General features: G+C 45.0%; 2 protein-coding genes across 2 annotated transcripts; one reads left to right on the top strand and one right to left on the bottom strand.

The window, feature by feature from the left end:
* The first annotated feature begins 1347 nt into the window (after window positions 1-1347).
* Window positions 1348-9877, top strand: PSMD5 (proteasome 26S subunit, non-ATPase 5). The gene is made up of 10 exons (XM_049832686.1): window positions 1348-1567; window positions 1770-1914; window positions 2585-2698; window positions 3139-3267; window positions 4025-4134; window positions 4565-4707; window positions 5199-5390; window positions 6625-6734; window positions 7414-7554; window positions 8061-9877. Exons 1-10 carry the CDS (start codon window positions 1374-1376, stop codon window positions 8316-8318), a joined length of 1536 nt encoding a protein of 511 aa, XP_049688643.1. The 5' UTR covers window positions 1348-1373; the 3' UTR covers window positions 8319-9877.
* A 301-nt stretch (window positions 9878-10178) lies between these two features.
* B3GALT9 (beta-1,3-galactosyltransferase 9) lies at window positions 10179-13754 on the bottom strand. The gene is made up of 2 exons (XM_049832687.1): window positions 13113-13754; window positions 10179-12627 (listed from the first exon to the last, which is right to left on the bottom strand). The coding sequence occupies exons 1-2, from the start codon at window positions 13116-13118 to the stop codon at window positions 11527-11529; spliced, it is 1107 nt and encodes a 368-aa protein (XP_049688644.1). The 5' UTR covers window positions 13119-13754; the 3' UTR covers window positions 10179-11526.
* Between the last annotated feature and the right edge of the window lie 4811 nt (window positions 13755-18565).

Here is an 18565-nt window from a genome sequence, read left to right as displayed (position 1 = left end):
CTGCCCTGAGCTGGGAAGGCTGCCTGGGAAGGCTGCCCGCAATGAGCACTAACTCCTCCTCCTCTTCCTCCCCAGCTGCCTGGGAAGGCTGGTACCCGCCTGCCCGCCCCAGCGTTGGGCTGAGGCGTGGGCCCGTGGGCCAGCGTGGCGTCCCCGCGGGCCCTCCCCTGCCACCCCGAGCCCTGGCACCCAGCCTCTCTGACCTGCTGCCTGACCTGCGCAGCCGGGTGGGCAGATGCCAGGGCCCAGCACCCCCAGAAGTGGGGTCAAAGCCGCAGCAGGGACAATCAAATATACCCTAGAAGTATCGGTGCTATTATCAACACTTTCTGCGCCAACGTCTGCTGGAGGAATCTCTCCCTCCCGTCTAAGCACTGGGGTGCGCTGGGGTGCCGAGACACTTGCTGATGCCATTTAGCAATTCTGCTTTAATTTTACCACCTATAAAATAGGTATTTTCTCAGATTTAATGTTGCTGGGGCTCTGCACTATTTGGGTAGAAACTACTAGGAAGCTGCTAAGTCCCGTTGCGTTGTTTGGGCCTAAAATGCAATCCAGTGCAGAGGAACAGAGAACTCCATTCTGTCTCACACTGCAACTTAATTACGCTACTGTCGGTTCCCATAAGCCATTAGGAAAACATATTGTCAGCTCGCAGAAGAGAGCACTTCTGGTGCAGCAGCCCCAGCCGGGGTTTAGACCCGAGCCTGACGGCTGCACCTCTGCGCAGCGTCCCGGCGGGCAGGGAGAAGCTGAAGTCGCGCTGCCGGCTCGGAGGCCTCGGGGAGCCACGAAATGCCCCCAAGCTCTGTGGTACGGTAACAGCCATGTATTGGCTCCACGCAACCGTCTCCCCTTTTGTCCATGGGCTGAAAAAAATGATGTTTTCCTCTGCTGGTGTGATGTAAAACCCGTGTTTTCTTGCACCGTCAAGTGGCCGAGCTGTCCCCATTGCCATGAGAAGGGAGGAGAGGCAGCAAGGGAGGAGGGGGGGGTCCCGGCACTGCAGCCCCCGCCCGGCCAGCAGGACGTGCCCCGGGGTGCAGCTCCGCCACCTCAGCACCTCCAGACCGTGGCTGACCCTCCCGGCTGAGGCAGTTTTCATTCCCGCCTCCAGACGAACACAATTTTCTCCCGTTTACCCCAAACCGGGCAGCACCCCCCCGCCGACCTCCCCTCAGCGGGGACCACGCCCTTTACCGGCCCCACCCCGCTGTAGCACCGCCCCTCGCGCGTCCTCCCAATCAGACTGCGAGGAGGGTGGAGCTAAGGGGGAGGCGGGGCGCGCCCGCCATTTTGTTTACGGCGTGGCGGACGCGAAAGGGGTCCCCTGGCGACGGCGCGGCGGTTGCTAAGGGCGGCGGGCTCTCGCGATGCTTCCCGGCGGCGCCAAGATGGCGGAGGCGGTGGTGGAGCTGCTGGAGCGGGCGGCCCGGCGGGAGGTGCCGGTGGAGGAGCTGCGGGCCTTGCGGCTCGCTGTGCAGGCCGTGCCACCCGCAGCCCTCCGCGCCCGCCTCAGCGACGACCATCTGGGAGCGCTCTTCGCCCTCCTCAGCGTCAATGACCGGTGAGCGGCGGTGCGGTCTCGCGGGCCTGACAGGGCCCCGCCGCCTCCTTTCTCCCTTTCCCCCGGAGCGGGGTGGCTGCTGCTGCTAGCCCGTCTCCTTCCCTGCCCTCCTTCAGGGCGGGGACTGGCACAGCCGAAGATCTGGGAGCAGCCGGCGGCGTCCTCCTCCTGAAAGGCTTGGTTTTCTCTCTGTCCCGCCCAGGGAGCAGGTGTCTGCGTGTGTTTCCATCCTGGAGAGGCTCCTGCAGGCCCTGGACCCGGTCTATGTGATCCAGAACCTCAGAGAAGAGCTTCAAAAGGGGCTCTTCCACCCCGATGACTCCGTGAAAATCCTCACCATCTCGCAGGTACACGGTTTTCCTCCAAGAGGAGGGAACAGAGCTCTGTCTTGAGGCAGGCTGGGTTAGTCCTAATCTGTTACTGTTGTTTTATGTCCTAATTTATGACAAAAGCACTACATCAAGCGTTATCTGCAGCAATTGTGCTCTTACACACTCATGCAATTTTGGATAAATACTGTGCAATGTGTTGGTATATAATGCTTTATGATGTGTCTGTTAAACATACTGTATAAAACTATGTCTTGATAGGAGTAACTTGTAAAAGAATCTTCTTGCACACGTTCTGGATAAAGCTTTTTAAGACAGCACTGACAGCAGGCGCCATAGGAATGAAATGCAGCAACATTTTGATATTCAGAATACTTTGAACAATATTGTGGAAACATGGGATAAGAATAGGCTGTAGTAACTTGACACTTGTTGCATTAATATAAAAGAACAGAATTGTGGAACAGTTTAGTTTGGAACGGAATTCTAGAGATCTCGGGTCCAGCCCCAAGCTAAAAGCAGGGCCAGCTTGCAGCTGGCTGCTCAGGGTATTGTGCAGTTGAGTTTTGAGAATCTCCAGAAATGGTGATTTTGTCTGTCTGGTAGCTGTTCCAGTACTTGAATGTCCTTATAGTGGAAAAAGCTTGTTTTAATGTTCTTTTCTATAATTATTTGATCATGTCTTTAGGTTGGGAGGATTGTTGAAAATTCAGATGCTGTAACAGAAATTCTCAACAGTCCGGAACTATTACGTCAAATAATAAATTGCATTGGTGGAGAGAAAATAGCAGTGGCTAAAGAAGTAAGCATTGCTTTCTTTTTTTTTTAATTCCTCTACAAACTGATGTGGACACTGCACAGTACACCTTTTCTACTGTGTCTGAAATGATAGCCTCTGCTCTTTGAATAAAAGAGAGCTTATCTTACTTGAAAGATGATATACGCATAGGTGCCTTAAGCCCAGAAATTACTTGGATGTGATAGAAATTTTACCTAGAACTGTTAATTTTCCTGTAGCTATTGATGCTAAAGTGAACTTGTAGATCTGAATTGGATGCCAGAGGCTTGGATCACAGTAACAATAACTAGCTCTTGTCAAAGAAAAGTGAATTTTAGATGTATAACTTGATTTATTTATTATTATCAAAGAACATTGAAGCTAAGTCTGATCATCTTGGATTTTCTTCTCTTTGTGATTTTGTTTGTTTGTTTTTAATAATAAGCTCCTGTTTTTGCTTCCAGGCCATCAAATCTCTGTCAAGAATAGCACAAACGCAAGACGGCTTAGAGGCTTTATTTGTGAGCAGTTTGTTGAGTGACTTGAAAAATGTCATGGCAACAAATGATGTTGTTCGATACAGAGTATATGAGGTAGGGATGTGATCAATGTTAGCACTGAAATGACATGAAGTATCATGCAGTTCTCTTGGACTGTAGTTCTGAATTACAACCTGGATTTTATGGCTTGCTTTTAAATTAGCATTATTCACTGCTTTACAAACTTATCTTCATGTCTGTTTTGTCAAGACTAGAAAGGAGTAGGAAGAGTACAGCAGTCTTGGTCCTCAAATAATGTCATAACTTCTCTTTCTTAGTTTATGGTACAAAAGTGTGAGGTACTGTTTACGTCTTTTATTTTCTAACTTGTGGTGCCTAGGACATTGGAAGGGCTACACAGAGTTACTAAAGATACAATAAAATGTTTGCTTCTCTGAAAGTAAAAGGTGTTGTAGTCTCTTAACCTTTGGATGTGGAGTGCTATTGAAGCTTCTGGAGGGGGGAAGAGACAGAGAGAAATGCCAAGTGTGTCAGTCTATGTATGTGTGGCAAAGGAGAAATAAAATACAATTTAGCCATTCTAGATCTTAATGGGGATAGCAGTGATAATCCTCTGAAGAAAAGAGGACTGTGAATAGAAATCAAATGCATGTGCTGTAAACGTGGAACTTCTTATAAACTTGTTTCAGGCAAATAATTAGGTTAATTATGAAAATATCATGAAATCCTATATTTAATATATATAGGATTACTCAGCATTATAAGACTTATTTGGCCATTAATGTGAATTGTTATCATCGTAATTTTTTTTTATAAACAATCCTTTTTTTTCCCCTGTGCTTTTATTTAGTTAATTGTTGACATTTCTTCGGTGTCAGCAGATTCGCTAAATTACTGTGCAAACAGTGGATTAATATCAGAGTTAATTGGAGAGCTGACTGGAGATGATGTACTCGTCAGGTATGTTGGTAGTGAGTTTGCCAATGAGATTTCACCCATTGTTAAAACTCCAATGTTCAGTGTTAAAATAACACTCTTTAAACATGTGTGTGTTTCTTGTGAAACCTTTTCAGGAAAACACTTTATCTGCTTTTTCTTAAACAGCCTTGAATGTAAAATACTGTATACTTAAATTTGAGAACCAAGGCGAAGTTCCCCCAGTACGCTGTGATGATTGTAATGCTGGATTGCAATATAAACACTTCAGAATTCTTTCCAGCTATACACCTAAAGTAAGACAGCTGAGTGAGCTTGGAGGAGTGTTGGATGGTTGAGTAGTTTGGTTTTTGGTTTTTTCTGTTTGTTTGGATTTTGTCTTAAGGGTAGAAAACGTGTTTTTTCTTAATCACGAAATCTGAAGTAGGCCAAAATAACTGTTTGTCTGTTACAGAGCTACCTGTATAGAGATGGTGACCTCACTGGCCCATACTCCCCATGGGCGTCAGTATCTTGCTCAACAAGGAGTTATCGATAAAATTTCGAACATCATCGTTGGTGCAGAGTCTGATCCTTTCTCAGGCTTCTATTTACCAGGTTACAGCATGCATTTCTTGTTTCCAGTGTTTACTGCTTGCTTTTATTAATGAGTTAAATTGAGAGGACTATTAAGCCCCTGTTTTGAAAGCTCATGTGAATTTTTGAATATTAGAATATGTATCTTGGATGTATACAAAAAGTGCTGAAGGACAGTCTAATACATGAATAACGTTAGTCATTAACAGTGGTAATACAGGTAAGATCTGAAGAGACTGTACTATACATTTGAAGTTTGTGTTATTGTGGCCTTTTTTTATTAATTCAAGATGACAGCTGTTACATCATGAATTAAGTAACTTCCAAAATACTGGCTTGTTCCTTAGTTCTGTCCTTATTCTGATGCCTTTCACAAAAACAGTATTCAGACTTAATAACACTAGTTTAGCAGTGAAACAATCTTACGTTAATGTATGTTTAATTTTGGCATTACTAGAGTTATTGGTCCTCTACTCTGAATGCTTTTTGTTTTTTTTGTCTTGTTCTTTCAGGATTTGTTAAATTTTTTGGAAATCTGGCTATTGTAGACAGTCCACAGCAGATCTGTGAACGATACCCTGTCTTTATGGAAAAAGTCTTTGAAATGGCAGAAAGTCATGATCCAACCATGATTGGAGTGGCTGTGGACACACTAGGAATCCTGGGATCAAATGTGGAAGGCAAACAGGTTTTACAGAAAACTAGTTAGTATCGCTTTTTTTTTCTTTAATAAAACATTCTCAGTATGTCATAATATACAAGAGTGAATTGGTTTGGTGTAATAGAGAAAGGAATTGAAAAATGTATTTATTTATCTAATAATCAAGGATGTCTGAATAGCTGTGCTATAGCAGACAAGGTGTTTTTTAACTGTCTTGCCAGGCATGGCAGTGTGAAATGCCTGGCAGCTAGAATTCTGGTATTGCAAGCATGATTCAGATTATTCTTTTGTGGTGAGCTGCATCACACGAATCGTCAGTATTTGTGTTATTTTAGATTCCTCTGTTTCTACTGATGTCATGACCTTCTCACTAGGATTAGAAAAATATGAACTACCATGTAATGATGGTTTCTGTAAAGACTACATTGTTTTTCTTAATATAAAACTGTTCAGAGGTTTGAAAGTAGGTGCTAGACTTCTTGCTGCTAGTCCAAACTTTTGCTTTTTAAGTGAAAAATCTGTATTAGCAGATAGCTATTGGAGCACTGTAGAATGGGATTGAAGATTTCTAATTGCAACTGTACTAGGGTCCACACTTCCCAAGACAGCTCAATTATCTGTGACACGTAACTTCCTTTTTGGAAATGTTTGGTTAGTGTTGAGGATTTCTTGGCTGGGCAAGGGCATGTGAGCAATCCAGCCGTTAGGTGGGAACGAAGCATAAGTTTACAAAGTGCTGGAGCAGACAAGGACGCTGTGTCCTTGTATGCTGGGAAGAAGGAAGATAAGAAGAGCCTGACAAGCAACTCCTGGATGCCGAAGAATGAGATAAGTAACTGCTGGACACCTCGTGAAGAAGCTTGCACAGCCAATAGAGGATAAGATAGTGTCGCGTGAACCGGGGTATTGGATCAATTAGAGTATTATATAAGGTGCGTGCACAAGCACATAAGGTATATAACTGTGCTAAAGGTTGTAGTAAATGGACTTCACTTGATCACATTGGTCTGTGCGTGATTTCCCCTGTGGATCCTCCGCAACAGGTTAGTCTGGAGAATTAACATGAAAGCTTGGGATTTATCTATCTTGGATCCCTATGAAGTGAAGAGAATCTTGCACTGCTTTTACTATAGTAGATCAAGAAGTTGCCTTTCTCAGATTTAATGTACAATACTTTCTACTGGTTAATGTAATATAATGTGACTGATGGGTAACTTTGTATTCCTGTAGAGGTCTGTCTGAATTAACTAAAAACACTTTTGTTTTTATTTTCAAAGGAAGCAGATTTCAAAATCTGTTAAGCAGAATAGGGCACCAGGCAAAGAATGCCCCCACGGAGTTACGACTTCGATGCTTGGATGCAATTTCATCTCTTCTTTACTTGCCTGTAAGTCTGTGGTTTGGTTTTGTTTTCTTTTTTCTTCTTTTTTTTTTTTTCTTTTTAAATCTACAAGAATGAAATTATTGTGCATCTGACTAGTTGTGTGAAGATCTTTTGCAGTATCTAGTTTAGGTAGAAGTGGTAGCTTTCTAGTATTCTGAGTCCTTACCTTTGCTGTTTTGAAATCCCCTGATTTGTTTGTTTGCTTAAAGGTTGAGTTTGTAAGAAGCCAGGTGTTCTGAAATCTCTTTATAAAACATGAAGTCGAAACAACATTGGCAAGGGAATGAGAGTAAACAGTTTAATATTCTTGTGCTTTAAAGGGATAGTGGCAAGCTGCTCTAATCCCTGTGTATGTTTTTTAGATCCAGTAACCTGGTTATAACAGTGTAGCTCTAAATGAGCGAGTAAGCCATTTTCATTTGTCTTGCAGGACTGTACTCTAGGAGAGCACTCATCTTCTGTATCAAAATTAATATATTTAAAACTATCCTCCAAGCTAAATGAAATAGAGAAGGTCATTTCTTTATTCATGAAAATAAGTTGAAAATTTAAACTATTTCAGTTTAATTTGCTGGTGGTTTGTTTTAAATAACTTCCTTAACTATTGAGCATATAGTCAAAACTTCAAAGCTTTTCATAATCCTAATCAAACTCCATGATTTTTTGTATGTGATGCATGTAGCCAGAGCAGCAGACAGAAGACCTTTTAAGAATGACTGAATCATGGTTCACATCCTTGTCTAGTCAGCCATTGGAACTCTTCAGGAGCATCAGTACTCAGCCATTCCCTGATCTCCACTGTGGGGCTTTACGGGTATTTACTGTAAGTGCTTTTTGTTTTTAAAGATCAAATAGTGAATTGTATTGCCATTCAGTCTCAGATTTATTTATTTTTTTTTAAGTGAATGTCACAAACTTCTTGTTGAAGCCCTGAAGTGGTCAGAAATCAGGCCTTTTTCATTGTGCCCCACTTTTATTCACTTTTATATAATGCAGCAGACATGTTATGTCTGTAATGCTTATTTTCTTATAAACTGGAGAGGGGAAAAAAAAAGGCAGCAGCTGTGCTGCTTTGATATCAGAGGCACTGCTGTGATAATTCACTTTAAAGTTTTAAGATAAGCACCGAGCTGTACTTGTTTTCCAGTGTTAAAACCCTGCTGCTTGATTTGAGTGGTGGTTGTGTAACTACTGTGTAGAATGAATATCCCATTTGATTTTTTTCTGTTCCTTGGCTATTTGTGTAACAGCCTACTGTGTAACTGTGTTTTTTTTTGTTTTTAAAATGAGGTGTTTTCCCCCTACCCCCTCTTTTGTCTTCATGTTTAGGCTATTGCAAATCAACCATGGGCCCAGAAGTTGATGCTTGACAGCCCAGGGTTTGTGGAGTACATTGTAGACAGATCTGTGGAGCCTGACAAAGCTTCGAAGGATGCCAAATATGAACTGGTTAAGGCCCTCGTAAACTCTAAAACAATTGCGGAAATCTTTGGAAATCAGTATTATTTGAGGCTCAGGGCTTACTTGCGTGAAGGCCCTTACTATGTTAAGGCAGTTTCTACTACAGCCGTAGAAGGAGCAGAATAATGTCATTGATGTCTTGGTCCCCCTTCTCACAAACCATGTTACTGAAATAGCTGTTAAGACACAAGGTGTAAAGACTCTCCACACTGGAGTCTCTTTAGATTGTCTCTTTAAAGGATTATGAAGCACTTTGACTCTATTTGAAATGAGAGTCATGAGAGCAAATCAAAACCTATAGGGCACAGCATATTTTCACGTAGAATGTAATGGCAGAAGTTCTCTGTGTACTGTCGTGAGACAAGTAACCAAGGTAAATACTCTATCAACTACTGGCTGTTTTTTATCTTACAGAAAGTATCAGTGTTTGGTTAAACTGTTCTTGGGTTTGGAGTTTCTATCATATTTTCTCAGTAGATCACAGTTCAATTAAAAAACACACCAAAACACCTTGAGGTTTGTAACCTCAGATGCTGCTGTAGTTTCTCTTTTTTAATTTTTTTTTATATCTGCCAAACTTGGCACTTGCATGGAACATACTCTTTTAGCCAGTCATATTCTGTCAGAAACCCTGTTATTAAGAATAAGCTAGTAACATTCTGTCCACATGAGGGAGTACGAACTGGATTCTCTTCTATTTTCAACTTGCTGGATGTAAGTCTTGCTTGAATAAATAATCCTAAATATTGTTTACACTTTATGCTGAAGATGAAAAAAACTTTTAGCCCTTTTAAAAAAAATGAATGCACGCTCTAGTGTATAAAACCAAATTGGGAGCTTTATCTCCCTTGTTGACTGCGATGTTGTATAGCAGCTCACTTTACTTGCTCAAAAGGAGCATGAGCTATAGCACTACAAGTCTACTTCAGAACCAAATCTTAAATTGTTTACACTATTTTTTAACAGATAAATTTTTTTAATTTTAAGTGTTGTTTAAAAAAAAAGTATTCTTTTAGTTGCCTAACTTAGAATAAAAGGGGTAAGAACATAAAGCTTTCATGTTTAAGGGCATGAACTGAATTAGGAATATGGAAATGTAGTACCTTAAGTTGTAATCTTCTGAAGGTGGTCACCTAGCTGCAGATGAGATGCAAGACTAGCTGGACACTCTAGTGACATGTGATGTGTCTTTGTCCATAAACAGAGACCACGGTGTACTTTATACAAGAGATTTACATTATTTTTGTTGAGGACATAAGAAAGAAATCTGAGGCATAGCTGTGGGGAGCATAACAAAACATGAAATTACTACTTTTGGGCTTATTTTAGTAGTGTGTCAAGTCAGGTGTACCTCTAGGGAAAGTACTTTCCCTGTGTCCCCACTCTGCCAAGTGAAGCAGGATGATCTAGACATGCAGTAACTCTCTTCTTGCTTGTAGTAGCTTTGAGCTGCAGCAGAGGTAATGGTATTGCCTGCCAAAAATTGCTGGCAAGGCAACAAAGGGGGCTCAGAGGAGCGGGGTAGTTGGGGAAGATCCCTTAATGTTTAATAAGCTGTCTGAGTGCAGGTGATCTGCCTTGTTGCTTACGATCTAATATGTAAAAAAATTGTCACCCAACATTATACTACTGCTGATGCTTTCATCCTAGATGTGCATAATAAACATCTGCTAGTGAGAAATGCAGTACAGAGTGTCTCATTTGTGAACAGAGAGAGCACAGAAGCTTCACGAATCCTGCATCCAGAAAAAACATGAAACCACTGAAAAGGAAATGAAAAAGAGTATAGAAGTCCTTAGTTTGCGCTTGTATTGGACAGTTCAGCTTTGTTATTTTAGGTGGCTTTGTGCTCTGGTAACTCTGTATGAGCCGTATACTAAAAACTCAGAAATCAATATATAAACCTTTTCTGCAATTCATGAGTCTCTTCCATGTGTGTTTTCAGCTGTTGCTTTTGAAGGCTACTCTGTGTGCTAAGTCTTTAGCATCCACTTTGCATGGTACATTTGCCAAATGCAATATTTTAGAATACACAGAGATGCCAAACGAGGATTTTTTTTATATGCACATATGCTTTATTTTGTTGAGCTTTAAGCTCAACATTCTGATTAATTGATCAGATGCTTATCCCTTATTATTCACATGTAGTTCTCTACCCATTGTGTGTATTGCCATATGGTTTACATGTTGCTACTGGTGTATCTTGCATACAGTGGAAAAATTTAAGTGTGTTGTCCCTGTCCTCCCCCCTGTAAAGCAACAGGTGGAGACAATTGAGGAAAAAAACCAGAAATGGAATGATGGAGAATGAGAATTGAGGTAACATGCTAAACTTCATGAACTTGGTTTAAAAAAAAAACACCACAAAACAAAACCCCAAAACCAAACCGCATCATTTGACCCTGGTTAACAAGCAGCATAATGTGGTACTTAAGAATTGTGGATCCTTGAGAGCACGCCTCCAGTTCCTTTGATCCCGGCGGGAAGAGTAGATGGGGCCCTGAAAGGTACATGTGTGTCTCTTCCCATGTGTGCCTGTCACAATTGTAGAACAAATCTGTCCAGCTAATTTCTCTACTGCTGAAAGAGCTGATTCAGAAGAGCTGGTTTGGAGGATGTAGGCATGGGTGGGGTTTGTGCTCTGTGACTGGCTCCTAATTTGGGGAATTTTTACATTTTGAATAAGGTTGGTGTTACCAGCATGCTGGTGAATTTGTTCTGATTTCACTGTTGATGCTGTTCTCCAGCATAATGTTACGGTGTTGAGCTGCTTGTGTCGGAGTTTCTCCAATGCCAGGACCAACAGAAATATAAGATTCTTTAACAGGTAAGTTAGATTTCTTGCCTAGAATCTTCCCAGGCTGTTTACCTAAGCAATTCCCACGGTGGTTCAATGCCTGTTCCCATTCTAAGTCGTTCTGTGGTTTCACTGGTACTGTAACACAGGCTGCTCAGAAGTAGCTCCCTTTTATGGATGGAAAGATTTATTTTCCTTTGTTACAAAATACTTTGGAAATAGGTCATGCCTCACAGATAAATGCAGAAGGAGTTTTGGCATAAGGTAGAAGATTTCAAAGATCTGGAAAACACTGGATACAGACAAAGTTCCTTGGAATACTTTTTTTTTTTTAACTTTTATGTGTGTACTTGGAGGTACTTTGGTAGCTAGAGTGCATCTAGTTCTCTTGCTGCTGTAACACACTATAGCATTGAGAATTCATTTGCTGTTGAAGGGAAGAGAGCTAACTTTGAGAGGAGATCGTTATTACTGAATGTTAACAGGATAAAACAAGTGGTAAAAGAAGATTCAGACTTTCTTTGCAAAAGTTAAATCTTAATTGACAAAATGAAGAACCTCATTTTTTATTCTATCTAAGTTAAACTGTTTGAACTTATCAATATAGGTCAAAACCTTGCAGGACACCAGACCGTAGTAAGTTTCCAGTAATGAGCAATCTTTCCCATCGCTTGTATCCTTCCAGTCTTCAAATAACTCATCCTCTTTCATGTTGGAAGAGGTGAAAATGAATTTGTAGCAGCATCGATTGTAGCTGATGTGCTTCTCACCAGAAAATCGAGAGCTGTGAATGGGAGTGATGCCAGCTTTTTTAGCACAGATTCCAACAAAAATATCGGGGGGCACTGAAACTGGCACCTCCTTGGCAGCCACGTACACCTTGCGAGCGACGTCCTGGGACATGACGAAAGTGCTCCCATCGCAGTAATCTGGGTAAAACTCTTCTGAGTATTGATGGATGGGAACAAAGCCAGGGCTTCCAGGGTCTCTGCAGGGCACTCCTTGATGAATAACCCTTCCAATGTAAATGTCCTCTAGTTGTGTTAAGCTAATCAGGTATTCAGCCAGACTTGGAATACCTACAAACATGTCTTCATCTGTTTTAAGAATATACCTTGCCTGGGGACAGAAAGTCACTGTCCACTCCACGCTCATCAACATCTTCTGTGTCTGCATCTTGGGAGAATCAATGAAACTGCCTTCAATAATGTCTCTGTGCTTTTGAGACTCTTCATTGATTTCCAGCTGGGTGGTTACTGAAGCTGGCTTTCCTAAAGCAAACAGAGTAAGGACAGCATAACCTCTGGCGTCTGTCTCATTGCCCCATGTCTGCCTGATCACGTTGCGCCTTGTCCTGTTTTCTGGGCTACTGAAGACAAGAACGAGCAAAAATATCTCTTGGTCGGAGCATGTTGCTGCACTGCTGACAGTGTAAGAGAGATTGGCCTTTAGAGGATCCATATCTAGCTTCCTGGCCCTCTCCCTGATTTCAAGAGTTTTTGCGTCAGTGTAAGAAAGAGGTAATGACCGCAGGAAGTATTCCTCCAGTAAATCTGCTCCAAAAAGCAGCACATGGAAAAGCAAGACATTAAAGAGAATGAAGCACCACTGGTGAGTCCGGAGCCTGCAGAGTGTCAGCTGGGGAAGAGAACACATGGACACTGAATCCTCTTGCTACTAGAAGAGAAAGGCTTTCCTTCATTTTATAATATATTCATGCAAGACAATCATGACTTTTAGGCTGTGGTCTTTGTATTGTTAGTGTAAGGCTCTCTTCCTCCTAGAAACCTGAGCAGCCCTACTTGTGGCACAGAAAGATCCGAAGCTGAGGACATTACCGTCCTGTAGTTTAGAAGGCTTCTTTCTGTGCATCCATGTGTGGAAAGACTGAAGAATAACTCACTATTAATGTTTTCTGACTGTTTTTAACCTGTTACTGAAGGCCTGAAAAGCTAACGAGGACCTGTAACGTTAACAGAGCCTTTGGTAGTTGGCCTGGCAACGCCTTGTGAAAGCTGGCAGGGTAAGAAGCCAACGGGAAAGCTCTGAGCCCTGCTGTCCCAGAGGGAACAGCCTCGTGCTAGCCTCCGCGCTGCGGCTGAGCTACGAGCCGAAGCACTTACCTGCATGGTGGTGGGAGTTGTCCCTGCAGCAGGGTCTGTCTTAACGTCGGAGGCAGTTTCTCCCTGGCAGAGACTTACAGGGCAGCGTCTGTATCTGGGTCTGCGGGATCCAGTTACTGCCCAGTACCCAGAGATGCTGGCTTCCACCTCACCTGTCTGTGGGGAGGAAAGATGATCCCAGGGGACGATCGTGTTGCAGCTGCATAAACACAAAGCAAGCAAAACTATAGCCTTTCCCTTTATTAATTTCTGACGCTTGGGGTTGGGCCTCTGCGAAATAAAGAAGCGAAGCAACTGTTAGGGCTCACTTGGTAAAAGGGGTCCTCTGGTACCGTTGTGAAGCTGTGCTACGTCTGCCAGTTTTGTTTTTTACAGCTGTGCCGTTTTGGTGTCAGTTCCCCCATCCGGGGCAGTTGGCTCCTGTGCTGAGCACTCTGCATCTCCTGAGATGAAGTTTTGGTGCGTGAACTTGTAGGTTGCCTTGTGTGGAGTCCCCATGGAGGTGGAGGACACCCTAAGGCTGTGGGCACTGCTGGGCCAGGCTGTTGCTAGCACATGGGGAGCGGACTGAGCAGGGAGAAGGGTACAAAGTGGCTTTCCCTGCGCTGGGGTTGCAGCTGCGGGAGCTGTGACGCAGCTCCGGGCAAGGCACCTTGTTTGGCTCTCGATTGCTCCTGGAGCCAAGGAAGCGCGGGGCATCGTTTAATACCAGGCATGTTTTCAATGGGACCCTGGGAGCAAGGCTCGAAGAAGGGGCTGTGCAGGGGGAGCTGACGGTGCTCAGCCAGAGGGCTCTTGGCCGGGGGGGGGGGGGTGTTTTGGTGTGTCCCCCCACCTCTCCCCCTCCAGCATCCATTTCCTGAAGGGAGGCTGTGAACTGTAACGAGCTGTGTTGGATGGTTCTTTTCTTTCTCGCTGCACAATGTCCCCGCACCCTGTGGCTTTTAATGACTGTACGTATTTATGCTTTTGTGGTGGTTGCATGTCCTGGTGAAGAGCTGCGATGATCTACCCTTGGACAGGCTCCTGCCTTCGGCGGTGGCCTCGGCTGCGCCGGAGCCTCCGTGTGTTAATGTTGGCACAGCCGCGGGCTGCGCTGGAGCTGACTGGGCTGGGGAGCCGCAGGGGACTGGAAATGCTGGAGGGGGAAGTGCCAAAGACGCCACGAACAGGATGGAGGTGTCAGCGGGGGTGAGAGTTGGGTTTGGCAGCAGCTCTGCGAGCCGTGGGGCCCGCAGAGCACTGAGGGGGGAGAGGGGCTTGTGGGTCCCCAGCAGCCCCCGGGGAGGGCAGGTGGAGAGGGCGCGTGATGACGACGATGCTGTTTGATGGGAAAATAGTGGCGGGAGGTGTCAGCCTTCATCGGCACAAGTGTGGGAACTCCAGCCTCCATGTGAGAGCAGAGAGATGGCGGGTTTTGGGTTTTTTTAAATTTTGAAAAGATTTCTCGTAGGTAAGGGTGCATTTCTGTTACTGCATCCTTCGGTGAAAGGGTGCAAGGAGAATGCAGCGTTGCTCTGGTTTGCCTTAGCTGTGTGCCTTGCAAGGGAGTGATGCTCTGACCATTGCAATCCTCCCTGAGCATACTTAGGGCAGCCTGTATCAGCCAAATGTCTCAGGGAGGTGGAGAAGAGCTTTGATTTCTGGCTTGGGGTGGCCAAGGGTTAATCCCCCAGCTCCGGCTGAGCCCCTCAGCTCTCCCAGTGCCTCCCCCCGGGTCTGTGGCAGCACGGGGAGATCTTTCCCATGCACGTTGGGAAATCTGTACTGATGTAGAAAGCAGCTGGAATTACAGAAGAAACCAGGTCCTAAAATGTGGTCACAGCCTGGAAGTGCATCGTGTCCCTCTGAAAGATGACCCAGACACACACAGCGTGTAAGTCCCAATGTGGATCTCGGCTTTAGGCTCTCCAAAAATGGGAAAAAACCTCCTTTTACAGAGCTTGTGTGTCAGCTGGGCTACAGCTTCGTCTGGACCAGCCTCACAATCATTGAAATCCTGCAGAAGTTGTACTTTGAAACTTGGCAAGCTGTCAGCACGGGAAGTGTCAATTAAATGTGTTCTCTGAAATAAAAAGCTAATAAGGAAATATTTTTCATGTACAATAATACAGCACTATAGCCCCAGATACCCATTCTGGGAAAAAAATTCTTCCTTTGAAGATGCTCCGTCTCCAGCTAAACCATTTAATAAGCAAATAAATACTAGCATTTGAAACCACTTCCATTAAAAATATTGGCTTTCCCTATTGTGCGTTTTTAGAATAATAATAAAACCCACATGTGTATCATCCCTGTTGCAATTATGCACAGCGTGATGCCTGCAGTACTTCTGAAGTCATTTCTTTAGCACTGCTTTGTGGTGGCAGCAGGAACTTCAAACAGTTGCCGATATCGCGTATATACGATTGACACCATCCAACCACAGCCGGGGCGCGGGCAGCTCTCGGACATAGGGTTTTGTTTATCCGAAGAGCCTGGCTGAGTCCCACTGGGAGAAAGCTGAGGAACAGAAATGAAAAGACTGCTGAAGGGTAAAATAACTGATCTGGGAGTGCCACAAACCCCCTCGGCTCCAGGGAGTTTGCTCGGGGGTGATCCCTCCATCGCCTTTAAAACGCAGGCTTCAGGCAAACATGGCGCACAGCAGCTTATGTATGACCTTATCTCGCTTTTCAGATGGGTAAAGTCAAACACAGTCAGGGAAAAACTCTCACTCCCAGTGAGATCTGAGAGTTTCCAGAAGAAGAGTGAATTCAGGACCCTGGAGTGGCTGAAGTCAGGTCAGTCTGGGGAAAGGAGTGCTGTTCCTACAGCTTCACTTAAACTCTGAAAAATCTTGTGGCTGTAAATTAGGGAACAACCAGGAAAGCGGGTTTTCCTGAGCAACAGGGCTATAATTTGCTTTATTTAAAATGTTTTCATTAAATTTTATGTCCAAACAAACCTCATTATGGGAGCAGGGATGTACCAATAATGCCGTAGACAACTACCTACCATATGAACAGTGAGTGTTTTGGCTGAAGGATGGTTGGAGTTTGGATTCGATTTTTTGGAGAAGACTGGGCCCTGAACTCCTGTAATATCCAGAGATAAAAGCAGAGATACCTGCAGGGTGGTGGGAGATGCTGTGGAGAAGGACAAGCCCGGGGCTGGCACTGCGGGGTGGGTAGCCGTGGTGCAATGTGCTGCAGGGGAGCAGCCATACCCACAGCTTCTTAAAATGTCTCTTAAAGTCTCCTGGCTTCCCTCCCAACGCTGTGAACATTTGGAAGGGGGGAGCAGAGCCCGGTTTGTTTCAGTTCTGCTCAACTCCGCTTCATGAAAATGCGAAGGCTTCGGATGACGCACCATTCTCAGGCGATGGTGCAGGCGAGGGCGGGTGGATGGGATTTATTGGGGAAAACCAGTGAAAATGGTTTTTTTCCAATATAAATTTGCTCAATTATAAAATCTTGAGCTCTGCCTGTCCCAGGTGTCCGTGCAGTTGCTCCGTGCCACGCGTTGTCCTTCCCTGCAGGGTGGACACTCCTCTCTGTCCCTACCACGGTCCCCCCGCTCCCAGGCTCTTCCCAAAAGCCGGCTTGATTCCTGCCGGCGGGCTTTCAAATCTTCACTTGATCGCTCCTGCTCCAGAGACGTGCCAGATCCTGTCTGGGTAGCCTGCCTGTAGAAAGGTGTCTTTTTTTTGCACAACGGCCTCTTTCCACAAGGCATTTCCCGTGCCCTCGTGCAGCCGCTTGTCGTATTTTAGGGGTCAGAGATGGCCCCTGCCACAGAGCATCCTCTGGCAGCCCCGCCGGTCCCCAGCTGGGATGCTCCTGGGAGCACAAAGCACTTCCACGTGTCCGAAGTGTTTCGGACCCTCCCCAAAGGGTCCCCTCTATTTACAGCCTGCCTTTTGCAGTGTTTCACCGGCGTATGCAGACCCAATAGTGCGAGGGGCTGGGGAGGGACTTGTCTGGTTTTTAATAACAGCATCAGTTGCAATAAATAAAGGGAGACAATTGTTCTGGTCTTAGTCACCTAATAGCAATGTTTTTGCTTAAAGATATGATTCAGCTCTTGCAGGCAATTCTTCACCTTAAGTTCTCGATGAGGCTTGGGAGATGATGGAAGAGAAGGCTTTATACGAGTTACACAGTGTGCATTTCATTTATTTTTTGATATTTAACATCTCTTTGGGTGTTAAACATAAGTAGAAAACTTAAAAACAAGCCAAGAAACCGGAGTGCTGACACACTAGACAAACAGATTAGCCGCTCCTGGTACACAAACGAGGGTGTCTTTCCTTCCTATTTAATGGCTCAGTTGACTAGGTTAAAAACATGTTTTTATAGCCAAGTTCCTAGCATTCATTTCTGCTTTGCATACATCAGTCTTGGAGTTACAGAGCTCTATCTTTTTGTATGGGTGTGTTTGATTATTACTTCTTGAGTTTAATGACAGCTTTGACAACTAACTACCACTATATTCCTTGATAAAGACAGCTTAAACCCTCTGTATGTTCTGTAAGTGCTGCATTCAGCCTCAGAAATACCGAGCTAAATATAAGCTGAATGGAGAGAGCACGAGCTTGTGAAAAATGTCGAGTTGCGAAGCCACTGGGCTCCAGCCCTTGGGCCGAGCTGGTTCCTGACAGGTGGTCTCCCTGCCAAGATGGATGTCAACTTGGCAGAAAAGTTGCCTATTTTGCAGCAGACCAGAAGTTTTCCCCTACTTACTAATTTTCAGTGTGCCGTGCAGGTTACTTTGCCTTACCCTTTCATTCCCTGAAGTTAGACGCAGGCTGTATTTGTGCCTAGAAAATCTAGATTTCACGTGAAACTCGTTTGACACGCAGAACATCCAAAGCTTTTGAGTCTTGACTCGAGCTCCGCTTTGATTAAATTCAGTCCACGCTTTGGCGATATTTGCAATTGGGAGCAGATCAGGCATTGCCGTGCCTCGCTCCATGGCCTGTAGCCGCGGCGATGCTCGGCGGCAAGCTGGGACGTTTCTGCTGGGGAGCTCCTTGCCCTGGGGTCCGTGGGGCTGCAGGGGTGTGTATGTGTGATGTGCCCAAAAATACAAAGCTTGCCCAAGGTTGTGGAGGGCAACGGGAGCTGCGTGCAGGTCCTGGGGCTCGTGCAATGCCCCAGCCCACCCTCTCCGGGTCCCGTGGTGCTGGATGGATCCAGCCGTGCTCCAGCTGCATGGATCTGGGGGTCCCCGGGATGGGGAGAGGGCTGCAGCCCCCCAGCTGTGGCCGAGGCTCCCACCGGCAGGGCCGTCCCCCGTCATCCTCCCGGCAGGAGGCTATCGGTGAGCTCGAGCAGGATGAGGACAGCCTCTGACGTGAATCCTCACTTGGCTCTGGAGCACGGTGGCATGCTGGACTTGGGTAATGCGTTCCTCCGAAGATGACTTTCTCTCCCTCTCGCCTCTGACTCATCCCACCGTTGCCTCCCACA

This window comes from Accipiter gentilis, chromosome 29 (genome assembly GCF_929443795.1).
Source record: "Accipiter gentilis chromosome 29, bAccGen1.1, whole genome shotgun sequence".
Lineage (NCBI taxonomy): Eukaryota > Metazoa > Chordata > Aves > Accipitriformes > Accipitridae > Astur > Astur gentilis.
This window is presented reverse-complemented; position numbering and strand designations above follow the sequence as displayed.

Coding starts and splice junctions, on each gene's coding strand:
- PSMD5 (XM_049832686.1), top strand. CDS start 1,374: ATGCTTCCCGGCGGCGCCAAGATGGCGGAGGCGGTGGTGGAGCTGCTG. Junction 4,135..4,564: donor GGAGATGATGTACTCGTCAG/GTATGTTGGTAG, acceptor TGTCTGTTACAG/AGCTACCTGTATAGAGATGG. Junction 7,555..8,060: donor GGGCTTTACGGGTATTTACT/GTAAGTGCTTTT, acceptor CTTCATGTTTAG/GCTATTGCAAATCAACCATG.